Source organism: Syngnathus acus, chromosome 6 (assembly GCF_901709675.1).
Source record: "Syngnathus acus chromosome 6, fSynAcu1.2, whole genome shotgun sequence".
Lineage (NCBI taxonomy): Eukaryota > Metazoa > Chordata > Actinopteri > Syngnathiformes > Syngnathidae > Syngnathus > Syngnathus acus.
The window spans coordinates 44,435-58,204 of record NC_051092.1 but is presented as its reverse complement, the minus strand read 5'-3'; the positions used below and the strand labels follow the sequence as shown (position 1 = coordinate 58,204).

Below are 13,770 nucleotides of genomic sequence, written 5' to 3'. Positions count from 1 at the left end.
TTTTTATGTCCAGCATCCTCGAAAAGGATTGCTCACAAAGATATGTTGTAACAAATGGTATAAAAAAATCCAGGGCTTTCTTAGCAATAACTGGATACTTGTTCATTTGTCGACACCAAAACGTTGAGAGCGTTGTTGTTCTGAAGAGTTGCTGTTGAACCTGGCTCCAAGATGTCTTTACTCATGTCTTCTATTCTGTCACTGACGGTGTCATTTGAAAGGGGAATTTGGGATAATTTACCTTCGGCCGCTGTTCCGAGTATCAGATTCGCCATCTTTAATGCAGCTGGTTTCACAAGTGTTTCACCAATGGTGTGTGGCTTGCCCTGCTTTGCGATCAGGTAAGCAACTTCGTACGATGCTGTCAGGATCGGTTTGTTAACAGGTACAAATCCAAGAGCAGGCAGAGTGGCCCTTTCATCGAATCTGGCTCTCTTCAGCCTGAATTCAGCAAGTGTTGTGTTCTTGTATTCCCCGTCTCCATGCAGCTTCAAGAAGTGTTCCTTTAGTTTTGCCGGTGCAAGACTAGAGTTGCTCAACTTGGCGTTGCAAATCATGCAGATAGGACGCGCACTCCCATCACGTTCCGTGATACATGAGAATCCATGTATTACATATTCGTCCGACCACTTTCTTCTTTTGCCCGACATAGTTAGTATGGATAAAATATTAAAGAAATCACACGACGTACGACAACAACAGTCACACGTTGACTACTGAGTACGCACTAAATTCCCCGCAGCGCTGATTGGCCAAGCAGTGTAGCATGATCATCTGCAGCCGGTGATGGCCAAGCGGGCCGTGTGTGTCATCACAAATTTACACAATAATTCAAGTGTGTCCGGACCTCCGTGGCGGGGGTTCTGCCGAACCCCTGAGATCGACTCACCGAACCCCTGGGGTTCGATCGAACCCAGGTTAAGAACCACTGATCTAGCGTTACTCACAATCACAAATCACACGGGGATGGGTTAAATGCAGAGGACAAATTTCACCACACCCAGATGTGTGTGGGACCATCATTGGGACTTAACAAGATACTAAATCAGTTTAGTTCAATGCAAAGCTCTTCTGTTGTATGCATGAAAACGAGAGTACAGTACACACGGGTTCATTGTACCTTTCATTGTTCCCTCATTGTATTTTTTTGTATCATAATTCACTGTTGTTTTTATTCTTATTTTGTAATGCATAAAAAGGCACTTTATTTTTATTTTCCAAATAAAAATCAAACCGATACTTTCTTAAAAGTTTCAATGTGTTATGAAACTGCTAAATTTTCCAAATTAAGAGCAAATCGAATGTATTTATTTGCTGTGCGCGGTGGCGGAAGTAACGAGTCGGAAAACTTGTTCGGATCCGCGTGCCTGGGTTTCTGGGTGACTTGTGAATTGTGTGCTCGTGCTTTTCAAAATGTGACAAGTCGCCGCTTGATGTATTGAAGCTGTGCGTGGAAAATGGAGCAGAGCAACCTGCAGAGACTCTTCTGCGCCTGTGACGTCAACCAGTCCGGGAAAATCGAGTTGGACGACTTCACGGTGGTGTGCCGGGAGCTCAACGTGGCCGACGCCGAGGTGCAGACGTTGTTTGGCAACTTCGACACGGACGACGAAAGCTGCATCGACTTCGGCAGCTTTGCGTCCAGGTTTCACGAGGTGTTCCAGGCGCAGAGCGTGACGGCCTCGCCGCCGGGGATGGACTTCGCGGTCGGGTTCGATGCGGAATGTGCTCTGTCGGAAAGGTGAGCTCGCTTCATTGCACCATATGCGGGAGAAGAATACATACCGTGCAATATTGGATACAAAAAATACAAATCCGTGTGAACGCTTGCCTGTTCTTCTCCGTTTCTAACGCTGCCATCAGGCGGTCGTGCTGCACTCTGCAGCTCCGTCGACAACGGCGGCCGGGCTTCGGCCGGGCGGGCTGCGGCCTGGCTTTGGCCGGGCTTCGGCCGGGCGGGCTGCGGCCGGGCGGACCACAGCCGCCCGTAAACATTTTTCAAGTGGATACTTTGCTCCGACAGTCTCACTCAAAAGTTCAAAGTATTAGTCTATCTTCACGTCAGTGAAGACACAAAGAAGAGGCATAAAGGTAGAGATGCTGCCGTAAAGGTGGAATGTCTTTCTCCCCCCCCCCCCCCTCGTGATGGTTGCAGATGGGCCGGGAACCAATTAAGTCAAATAGGATCATTCATCAAAAAATGTATCTTTCTTTTTTGGTCTTGGGAATGTAAAAATTGCCTTTGAGAAAGTATCACTAATTGATGTATTTTTTCTATTCCATTAAAAAATACACATTTCCAATCATAATGTGATTCTTAAGGGATAGATTTGCTTTTGTGTCATGAAACTAATTAGATAGTCAAACGTTTTTCAAATTGAGCATCTGATCCATTTAAAAGAGGAAGGGCAGCTTGTCAGAAGAGGGAAAAAGTCATCGTTTTCATTTGCTGACACTCGGCAGCTCAGCGTCAGGAAAAAGTTGTTGGAATCGAACGAGCGTACAAAGCACCTGACGAGTGCAGAAAGCCACTTTCCGTGGTCAGCCCTGGGAATTTTTAGAGCGTGACGTAAAGCGTCAAGCGACATTCCTCGCTCAAGGAAGTGCTGCGACGCGTGGCCGCCGAAAGCCACTTTCCATGCTCAGCCCTGGGAATTTTTGGAGCGTCAAGTGACGTGAAGCGTCAAGTGACATTCCTCACTCAAGGAAGCGGTGCCACGCGTGGCTGCCGCCGCACCTGTTTCGTCCTCGCCTCGCATCCGGATGCAAGTCTATCTTTAGCCGGCCGCATATCTGGAGCGGCCTCGTTTCCCATTTGACTTTTCCTTTGTGTGGACGCAGAGCGGAGGACATGAACGGCAGCCGGCTGTTGGAACTCGAGGATGGCGCACAGGAGCAACTCGCGGGCACGGAGGAAAGAGCCAGGGCTGAGGTGAGGGCTGCGTTTCAATCCAAACAGCAGCCTCGCATCCAAAGCCGTAAGAAGGGATTGGCGCTCGCTCGCTTCCTCTTCAAAGGGGCTCCGGTGATGACGGATTGACTTTCTCTGACCGCTTGGCTTTTGTGCCCAAAGGAGCGCAAAAAAATGGAAGAAGTCCTGCGCAACGTGCAGAGGAAACACGAGAACCAGATTGCCGACCTGCGAGCTACGGCGGAGCGACTGTTACAGGTGGGCCAAAACGCAACGACCGACCGACCGACCGACTGGCCAGTAGCTTCTGGTATAATATAATATAGATAGATATTCTCCACAAGAGAAACACAACAGGCAGCTGTGGCAAAAGTATGCCACTTGTGCAAAATCAAGACTGTTGTGGGAGTTTACGTTCAACTCGTGCACCTGACAGCAAGAAAACAAGTCGCGTTCTGGTTTAGTTGCTTTTCACGCAGTCAAAATTCCAAGCGTGCCGAGCCCCCCCCCCCCCCAAATAAGCCAGCGTCTTTCTTTCCTTTATGGGTCCAATCTGATTGGCTCTTTCGCCACGTCACTCCAAGTTGGCTATAGTGTGGAACTTGCATCATGGAATGAAGTGGCAAACCTTTGCCATCTAAATTTGGACTTGATGACTTTTATTTTTAGTTCCTGCATCTCTTGTTCGAACAAGTCCTTTGAATTAGATTCTCTTGCACGGCGGTGTCTGGAAAAACAGGTTCTAGGACAGAGCCCAACACGGAATCAGGTGTCACCTCAAACGTTCGTACGGTGACGTCACAATCTTTCATTGGCTGGGTGAGTGAGTGGTGCAGGCAAACAACTACAAAGTAGAAGGAAATGATTTCCATTCAGCATTTGGCTGGTAACCCATTTCGGGGTGTCCCCCGCCTCCTGCCCGATGACTGCTGGGATAGGCTCCAGCACCCCTGTGGGGACAAGCGCTATAGAAAATGGATGCATGGATTTTGGAAGCGCGCTCCTCAGCTATTTGAAGCTTTTCTTAACAAAGTCATTGCTGCGTGTGCAAATAAGCCACGAGCGGCAGGCACGGCAGCCGAGTTGACTTCTGAAGTGTTTTTGTGCGTAGAGTCGACCAGAGTCTCGCTCGGCCCCCTCCTCCGAGGAGGAACCGGAAGTCAGCAGACGCGTGGGCCAACTTTCCCAGGTGAGTTCATTTGGGGCGAGCGGGGTTAGGGGTCGCTCACCATCACTCAGCTCACATGTTTCCTCAGGAGAACAAAACGCTGCGCTCGTCGCTGCTGCGGGCCCAGAGCGACATGGGTGCGCTGCGCTCCGAGCTGGACGAGCTCAAGAAGATGTACGCCGACCAACGGGCTCAGTACCAACGGTCAGCAGCAGCAGCAGCACCGCCGCCGAGCGGAAGCGCCAAACTGCCTTTTGATTCTCACGTCCTCACGTTTGCGTTTGTGGCCGCAGAGAAACAAACGAATTAAAGAAGATGGTGATCGAGTACGAGTCTTACGCAAGTCAAGTCCAGATTCTCCAGTAAGTGTCTGTGATAGGCCACATCTAGAAAGCAAGGAGCAGGACTTGCTGGTTAATACTGCTGCTGCTACTGCTCTTTGAACACAAGCCAATGGTTTCCAACAAAACAGCATTTGTGACAGAGCACATTTGTCCTTCTTGCTCAATTTTACTTTTTTTTTTCTTCCAATGAATTCAAAGTCGTTTTTGAACGTTTGTGTCACGTTGCCTCGACTCAACCACGACCTGGATGACTTGGAATATATGGTGGGAAAAAAAAAAAAAAAGTTTAGTTCTTCATGCTATTTTTCATAGCCATTGTGACAGGATGCTCAATGTGGCGTAGTGCAGCCAATTATTCTGTTAGGGTCACTTTATTCTACTTTGATTTTTGTATTCAATTATTCGTTTGTGTGCAAATGTCCAAATCTGCTTTCCGGTTGTCGCGAAACATGCATCAAACTAACCTTTATTCAGGCCTTTTTTTTGAGCAAAAATTAGCATCGCTAGTAGACCAGGAAATGACGTCAAACGTTACGGGAAATTGCCAGCCGTCGTTAGGGCTGTGTTCTTTGCCGGGTCCCTTTCAAATAAAAAAAACAAATTGTCCCCCAAAAGAGGTGTTGAAAGGATCACCTGACGTTTCTTGGCAGGGACTTGAACAAGCAGTTGTCCGACAGCAACGCCAGCCTGCGCTCCGAGTTGGCGTCCGAAGCCAAACGCAAGGCAAGTCTGCCGGAGTCCATTTGACGCAAAAACCCTGAGCCAAAGTTGCCTGACCTGACCTGAGTTGACCTGTTGTTTGTCTCCTTCTGTTCTTGCAGCTCCCTGCCAAGAATGAAGCGACTGCTCGGCGGACCAAGCCCATCAGGCAGAGCACCCTCAAACACCGCAGGTCTGCCTGCATTTCAATAATACCATCTGTATTTGGAACTATTTGCGCTGATTTTAAGGAAGTGACTGCTAATATGAACTCGTAGGAAGTTAACGTTCGCAAAGTGACTGGAAACTATTTGGTGCTTTTCCATTGTGTCCACACGATAGGATGATGACATAAAAGTGATGGAACGTTTGCGCTTAAAAAAAACCCCAAAATGATGGAAGAATTGGAGATGCTAAGATATGAACAAAACACTGCCATTTTCTTTGTTTGTGAAAGAACACAAAAGCTAGTAAAAAGTTACTGTATGTTGGAGGTAGGACTAGAAAAGTGAAAAAATATTTGCAAGTACATGAAATATTTGTGCGCTTGCGGTGGGGGGCAGCTTAGAGTCCAGCATGTCCACCCTGTCCAACGTGTCCCTGTGGGCCGACAAGTACCTGGACAGTGGCGTCTCGCTGGCCCCGGACACCACTGAGAGCTCAGCCAGCGACCTGGACCAGGACTTGGACACGGACGACGGCCGAGGCTCCACCGAGACCATCCACCGCAGCTACTCTTGCGCCCACTCCGACCCCGAGGTCAGACACGGGGCGAGGCGGGGCGAGGCGTTGCCGCTTCAGACGTAGCCTTGTCATCAATGTGTTCATCTTTGTCGCAGCTGTTGGACGGCAAGTCCGAGGCGGGGCTGTCTTTGGCGCAGAGCTTCGGTTCGATGTCGTCCATGCGAAAGCAGCTGTCTGCCTTCGCCAAAGAGGTAGTCGCCACTCGCCCCCCTAAAGTAAATTAATATGTTCAGTCAACAACAAAGTAATTGAAAAGGAAAATCCAATCTCCAAGAAGGTCACCAGAGTATAGACTATGTATTAATAGTGATTAAAGAAGGAAGTTTAAAGAAACACTTTCCTTTTTTGGAATCTTAGCACAGTCATGATGAGAATAAAGCCAAAACAAATCACTTTAGAAAAAAAAAAGCTGTAGTATTGCATTTCAAAAATGTATTTCATTTAAATGTGGAAAAAAATAATAAAAATAGTCCCTGCGAGAATATATTTCTATTAGCCATATATATAGTTCTATTAGGTACGCCGTCAGAACAAATCTTTCTTAAATGAAAGAAAAAAGAAAAAGAGAGCTATTCTTCTTACTGTATGTTGACCTTGACAAGGCGGCTTTGTTGGTTCCCATACTGGGATCAAAGCGCTCTGGAGACTTGCGACCTAGCACGCGGCGCTAACCCTCGTGCTACGTTTGGCTCAGAAGGCCGACCCGGACGAGCCTGACGGCGCCTTGCCCATGTACCATCTGGTCTTGGCGGGAGACACCGGAGCAGGCAAGTCCAGCTTCCTGATGCGGCTGGCGCTCAACCAGTTCAGAGCGGACATGCAGACCACGCTGGGTACGTTGGCAATTGAAGTCGAACGGACCCTCGCTTTGCTACATTGCAGTACGCTACACCAGACCTAACGTGAAGCCCAATTGTGCTTTTTTTTTTGCTGTGTCAGGGGTGGATTTCCAGATCAAGAAGATGCTGGTGGACGGACAGAAGACTAACCTGCAGATATGGGACACGGCCGGACAGGAAAGGTGATGCAATCATTCGCATTCAAAAAGAAACAAATACAAGCAAATGCAGGGCGGGCAAGGACCCAATGTACAGCTGTGCGAAAAAGAGGCCGATACCTTGAAATATTGCCCAACAACCGTGGATTTTTCAAACTTGAAGCTGCAATAGTATGCATTTATTTCAGCGATTCTTTTGCATACCACTCGAGGGAGCTCCAAAAAATGAACATATGACAAAGGACTCTCCACTTTGGACTACTATACTAAGAAAATTAAACGAACGATAAATATATAATATACTACCATTTTCTAAAAGGTGTATTTTGTCGAGAAGTTGTCATTGGTCAGCATAAAACATTGTAAGACGTTTTCGCGCACAAATAAAAATGCAGCTTTATATTCTGCTCATGAAAAAAGATTTTCCTGCTCCTGTTTTGACTTTGTTCTCATACTTTTTCTCATCTTTACTCATTTGCTCAATGGATAACGAATGCTTTTTTGTTTGGCGGCAGATTCCGTAGTATCGCTAGGTCGTACTTCCGCAAAGCCAACGGAGTTCTTCTCTTCTACGACGTGACTTCTGAGAGCAGCTTCCTCAACATCCGCGACTGGCTGGATCAGATTCAGGTAGCTACTTGTAGTTGCTGCCGCCGACCAAAACGGCCCGCCTAACTGGCGTGTTCTGCTCTTCGTCCAGGATGCCGCGGAGGACAAAGTCCCGGTTTGCATTATTGGCAACAAGGTGGACATGAGGGAGCAGTTGCCCGCCAAACGCTGCGTCAGCACGCTGGAAGGAGAGAAGTTGGCTACGGTTTGTTCAATTGCATTCTTGCAGTGTTCATTTGCATTTTCTGGAGCTTGTTCAGTCTGAGCGTGACTATCTGGTGCTGTTGCAGGCGTACGGCGCCTTGTTCTTCGAAACCAGCGCGAAAGATGGAACCAACGTGGTGGAAGCGGTGCTCCATCTGGCCAGGTTGCTTTCATTTGTTTTCCTTCGGCTCTCGTTTGGATGACTGACTTTGTGCTGCCATTGTTTGTTCCTTTCAAAGAGAAGTGAAAAAGAACGTGAAAGCGGTGAAAGCCATGCCCAAGACGTCTCCGGTGGACCTCTTGGCCACAAACGCCAAGAAGACTTTTGGCACATGCTGCCGCCTATAGTAGATGCACGTTTGGGATCAAATCATCAGAAATTTTTGGAATGAACTATGTATTTATGTAGAATTCTTGCTCCTGAAGGTCATTTTATTCTCATAATTTTTTTTTAAATGGGATATTAACCTCACTTAAATCCAAATAAAGTTTTCTCTATTGCATGCTAAAAACACTTGTACAAATACCAATATATTGTATATAATCTGTGTATGTTGATATGCTGCATATTTTTATATTTACTGGCTTGTAAATACTTTTACCAATTCTATATTTCCCTATTGTTTTACAAGCCAAGTGGGATAATTGTTGAGCACTTTGTAAGGTTGAATGAAACACTGTACCCTAATGTAGACAATATAACATCTATTTAAACACAAGTGTTTTTTTGTTTTTCTTTCTATTAAAATCTTCTGGGAAGATTGACACGAAATTCTGCTTCGGTTGGTGTTTTCTGTTATGTTGCAGTCAAAGTCCAAATTCAAATCCAGTTGAGATGTGGTCTTCCACAGCTATGTGATAGACTCACAGCAAACGTTTGATTTCGGTCATGTGACACGGAAATGACGTCGAACCCGCAACATCATGCTTAAGAGGTGGACAACCAGTGACGCGGACGTGACGTCGATGGGCGGAACTTCCGCCAAAATTCAAATCCGAGGGCGTGGCTCGCAACAGGTTGTAGGAAGGCGGCAATGCCGAGCAACGAGACACAGCGACGACTAACAAGCGAAATATTTTTATTTTCTGCTTGCAACTGGACCGTCTAGAGCGTACACGGTAAATACAACTCATTGTTTTTAAAAAGAAGGTCTTGTGTAGCCCTGAAAAGCGAGTGAGTGTACCGGGGGGACGTCGAACTCGGCGTCTGCTTCCAGCCTCAGACGCCGAATTTCGACGATTCTTGGTCAACGTTTGTAAATTATTGCGTTGATTAAAAAAGAAAACTTTATTTAACTCTACTTTTAACTTTACCGTTTCAGATAAGCGGGTATGACTTCAATAGGCGGAAATCCCGCCAAGATTCAAATCTGTGGGCGCGGATTGCCGTGAGCGCGACAGCGGATACAAACACGACGATTATCAACAGAAATATCTTTATTTTCTGCTTGCAACTGGACCGTCTAGAGCGTACACGGTAAATACAACTCAGTAAATACAACTCATTGCGTTTAGAGATTTACGTTTGTGTAGTTTGACTAAAGTTGTCGATGTAGCTAGCGTTCACTGTGTAATAGCAATGTGTAGCTGAGTAGCTAACCCTAGCTCAGGGGTGGCCAACCAGTCAGAGACTAAGAGCCACATTTTTTTTACTGTGTGCCGCTGTTGTGCTTGATTTGGTTCCCCCGTGAGATTTTGTTCCCCCTGCCGCGGGAGCGCGCACGCCTTATTTGGAAAGCGAAAAACCGATGTCTTACGGCATCGTACGGCGTCAGCACTACGTTGTTTTCAATAAAAACATGAACTCACGTTTGCGTCAGTCAATTTTAATTTTTATGAAGGATTATTCTTATTTGATGTCTTTAAATTCATCCGCGTTGTGCCATTGAAGCGGGGTGCATTCAAAGACCAGTCGTACAGTCGGAACACTCATTCCCTTCACCAAAAAGCAACAATATAATTAAGTGAGCTCTTTGCATAAACCTCGATGCAAAGAAACTCCTCTTTTTGGGTACAGGCTACAAGGAGTATATATTACAAATACTTAATTGTGATCATCATTCATCCATCCATCCATCCATTTTATTCCTCAGGTATTTTCAAAGCAAATTAATATTGTTGCATTTATTAATTTGCTTTAAAATGACAGCGCAATATAATTAAAAGCTGACACTATAGCAATGTCAAACGTGTTCATTTAAGAAAAAGCCACACACGTTTTGTGATCAAATCTTTCATAACGAGAATGATTTGAGTGAATTGATTTGAATGAATAATTGAGAAGAGATTTCAGTTCTGAAGGCTCCTTTTGTCCCAAGCAAAGTGACAGATGGTGGGGAGGGGGGATAAAAATTGTAACAGGAATTCTATAAAAATGTCAAGCCGTGAGGATATGTCCCCCCCCCCCCCCCCCCCCCCCTTTATTTTGAGAACGGTGAGTGCTGTACTCCAGATGTTTTTTTTCTGTCTTCCTGGGGGTCTGTTCAGGTTGTGTGAAAAATTTGAACAGGTTCCCTCATTCCTAGGCCAAATTACAGGGGGGGGGACACATCCTCACAGCTGCCCGGTGAGGATATGTCTCTCCCCCCCCCCCCCCCCCCCCCCTTATTTTGAGAACGGTGAGTGCTGGACTCCAGCGTTTTTTCACTCACCGTCACTCACCGTTCTCAAAATAAGGGGGGGGGGGGGGAACATATCCTCACGGGGCAGCTGTGAGGATTTGTTCCAGCCCTGTAATTTGGCCTAGGAATGAGGGAACCTGTTCAAAATTTTCACACAACCTGAACAGACCCCCAGGAAGACAGAAAAAAAAAACAGCTGCAGTCCAGCACTCACCGTTCTCAAAATAAAGGGGGGGGGGACATATCCTCACGGCTTGACATTTTTATAGAGTTCCTTACAATTTTTATCCCCCCTCCCCACCATCTGTCACTTTGCTTGGGACAAAAGGAGCCTTCAGAACTGAAATCTCTTCTCAATTATTCATTCAAATCAATTCACTCAAATCATTCTCGTTCTGAAAGATTTGATCACAAAACGTGTGTGGCTTTTTCTTAAATGAACATGTTTGACATTGCTACAGTGTCAGTTTTTAATTATATTGCGCTGTCATTTTAAAGCAAATTAATAAATGCAACAATATTAATTTGCTTTGAAAATACCTGAGGAATAAAATGGATGGATGGATGGATGAATGATGATCACAATTAAGTATTTGTAATATATACTCCTTGTAGCCTGTACCCAAAAAGAGGAGTTTCTTTGCATCGAGGTTTATGCAAAGAGATCACTTAATTATATTGTTGCTTTTTGGTGAAGGGAATGAGTGTTCCGACTGTACGACTGGTCTTTGAATGCACCCCGCTTCAATGGCACAACGCGGATGAATTTAAAGACATCAAATGAGAATAATCCTTTATGAAAATTAAAATTGACTGACGCAAACGTGAGGTCTTCATGTTTTTATTGAAAACAACGTAGTGCTGACGCCGTACGACATCGGTTTTTCGCTTTCCAAATAAGGCGTGCGCGCTCCCGCGGCTGGGGGAACAAAATCTCACGGGGGGACCAAATCAAGCACAACACCGTAAAGAGGGAGAGGGCAGCCAATGATCTTCTGTGCTGTGTTGATGACCTCTTGGAGCTTTTTCCTCTGAGCAGCAGTGCAGCTGGAGTACCAAACACATATACGTTAAAGTGCTTTCTATGGAGCAGCGATAGAAGGACACCAGCAGTCTCTGTGTAATGCTGTGCCTCCTCAGCACCCTTAAAAAGTAGAGTCTCTGCTGGGCCTTTTTAAGCAGCTCAGAGGTGTTCACGCCCCAGGTGAAGTCCTCCTCGATGTGGACTCCCAGGTAGCGGAAGGAGGACACCCTTTTCACACAGACCCCGTCGATGATAAGTGGTGGAATGTCCGTTTTATTTTTCCTCCTAAAATCAATGACCAGTTCTTGGGTTTTAGCCGTGTTTAGGAGCAGATTGTTCTCTCCACACCACTCCGATAGCTGGACCGCTTCGTCCCTGTAGGCAGACTCATCCCCCTTTGAGGTATTCAAAAGCATATTCAAACTGTCTAATTCCGAACATTCATGTTATTCCACTCGGTCTTATTACCAACTTCTATCAATTCAACTAAGTGTTTAATATGTCCTATCAGGGCTGAAGTCAAAATTTGGCACCATCATGTGGTGAAATTTGGAATTGCAGCACATCCAATTTTGCCTGGGAACAAACAGATTAAATAAGTCTTACTTCTTGCCACTCCTTCTCAAACAAGTAAACTCTGCCCATTTTGCGCAGTAGATGTTCTGTTAATACCTAGTATTTATACAAAGTCATAATTTAAATTACTTTCAACATTTATTCATCCATTCAACCACCGTTACTCCACTCGCTCTTATTACCAACTTCTGTCGATTTAACTAAGCGTTTAATACATCCTATCAGGTCTCAAGTCAAGATTTGGCACCATACATCCAATTTTGCCAGGGAACAAAAATAGATTAAATAAACTAAATAAGTCTTCTTCATATTAAATGAGTTTAATACGTCCTATCAGGTCCCAAGTCAAGATTTTGGCACCGTACTTTGTTGAAATTTGCAATTGCAGCAAATCCAATTTTGCCTGGGAACAAAAATAGATTAAATAAACTAAATAAGTCTTACTTGTTCCCATTAAATAAATTAAATAAGTCTTGCTTGTTCCCACTCCTTTTCAAAAAAAGTAGTTTAAAACGAGGGCCCCTCCCTCAATCTTTAACCCTAACCCCGCACGTCACATTGTGTTGTATCTGCGAATATTGGTTGAGGCCAAATGATAAAGTTTTCTTTCATTCCTTTAGGTTCCACGGTGTTCTTTGGCTGTATGTTTTCCACTGTAAGAAGGATAAAAATACAAAGTACAACAGTTGCACGTTGGCGAAGACGTCTCCGGTGAGTCCTTCCTTCCTTTTTATTCATGGGAAAGTCACAGACAACAATAGCTAAAGTAACACATTGTTAGAGGTTACAAACTACATTTGTCTTAAATTGGATAGATGACTTGTTCCCACACCTTTTCAAACAAGTAAACTGGCCATTTTGTGCAGGAGATTTTCTGTTTATACCTAGTATTTATACAGTCATAATTTAAATGAACAAATAAGATTCATTCACTCACTCATTCATTCAAAATATCCAAAGTTGTGTGTGCTATTTGTAATTGAGAATAGATCTCATGTTACTCCACTCGCTCATACGACCAACTTCTATCAATTTAACTAGGCGTTTAATACGTCCTATCAGGTCTCAAGTCAAGATTTGGCACTGTGCTTTGTTGAAATTTGCAATTGCAGCAAATCCAATTTTGCCTGGGAACAAAAATAGATTAAATAAGTCTGACTTCTTCCCATTAAATAAATGAAATAAGTCTCTCTTCTTCACAGTCCTTTTCAAACAAGTAAACTGGCCATTTTGTGCAGTAGTTTTTGTGTTCACACCTAGTATTTATCCCAAATCATAATTGAAATGACTTCATTCATTCATTTTGGAAATTTGGAATTCCAGCAAATCCATTCTTTCCGATAAATAAGTCTTACTTCTTCCCTTTAAATGAATGAAATAAGTCTTACTTCCCACTCCTTTTCAAACAAGTAAAGTCTGCCCATTTTGTATAGTATATTTTCTGTTTATACCTAGTATTTATACAAAATCATAATTAAAATGACAATTAGCAAATAAATTAATTAATTTACTCAAGTCTTTAATATGTCCTATTAAGTATGATATTAAGATTTGTCACCATCCTTAGGTATAATTTGGATTTGCTGCAGATCAAATAGACAAATGCATTGGCCAAGTTATTTTAAGAGCACGTGGGGTGATGTGATTTCCTTTGTGAGATGTTTTGCATTTGTGATGTCATACTGTTTTTTGTGATGTCATACTCTGTAATTGTGCTAAGAGGCTAGGTGCTAAGAGGCTAGGTGCTAAAGGTGACATTTGCAATGTGCTAAAGGTGACATTTGCAATGTGCTAAAGGTGACATTTGCAATGTGCTAAAGGTGACATTTGCTATGTGCTAAAGGTGACATTTGCTATGTGCTAAAGGTGACAT

The 13,770-nt window shown here is 44.5% G+C and overlaps 1 protein-coding gene and 1 long non-coding RNA gene across 8 annotated transcripts; both read left to right on the top strand.

Moving 5' to 3' along the window:
• The first annotated feature begins 1,331 nt into the window (after positions 1 to 1,331).
• On the top strand, positions 1,332 to 8,196 carry zgc:162879 (ras and EF-hand domain-containing protein). 7 transcript variants are annotated; one of them, XM_037254251.1, is made up of 17 exons: positions 1,439 to 1,574; positions 1,646 to 1,741; positions 2,842 to 2,932; positions 3,074 to 3,169; positions 4,023 to 4,100; positions 4,168 to 4,283; positions 4,373 to 4,441; positions 5,074 to 5,146; positions 5,245 to 5,315; positions 5,686 to 5,881; positions 5,962 to 6,057; positions 6,561 to 6,699; positions 6,806 to 6,887; positions 7,379 to 7,493; positions 7,564 to 7,677; positions 7,763 to 7,839; positions 7,916 to 8,196. In XM_037254251.1, the coding sequence occupies exons 2-17, from the start codon at positions 1,695 to 1,697 to the stop codon at positions 8,022 to 8,024; spliced, it is 1,569 nt and encodes a 522-aa protein (XP_037110146.1). In that variant the 5' UTR covers positions 1,439 to 1,574; positions 1,646 to 1,694; the 3' UTR covers positions 8,025 to 8,196. The 7 variants fall into 7 exon arrangements, with proteins under 7 accessions (XP_037110145.1, XP_037110144.1, XP_037110143.1 ...); XM_037254252.1 differs by having other exon boundaries at positions 1,442 to 1,574; positions 1,634 to 1,741; XM_037254249.1 differs by having other exon boundaries at positions 1,333 to 1,741; positions 5,245 to 5,291; positions 5,695 to 5,881.
• An 858-nt stretch (positions 8,197 to 9,054) lies between these two features.
• On the top strand, positions 9,055 to 12,553 carry LOC119124561. The gene is made up of 2 exons (XR_005098296.1): positions 9,055 to 9,153; positions 12,518 to 12,553. It is a non-coding gene; the product is annotated as an uncharacterized LOC119124561 (long non-coding RNA).
• Positions 12,554 to 13,770: the final 1,217 nt, after the last annotated feature.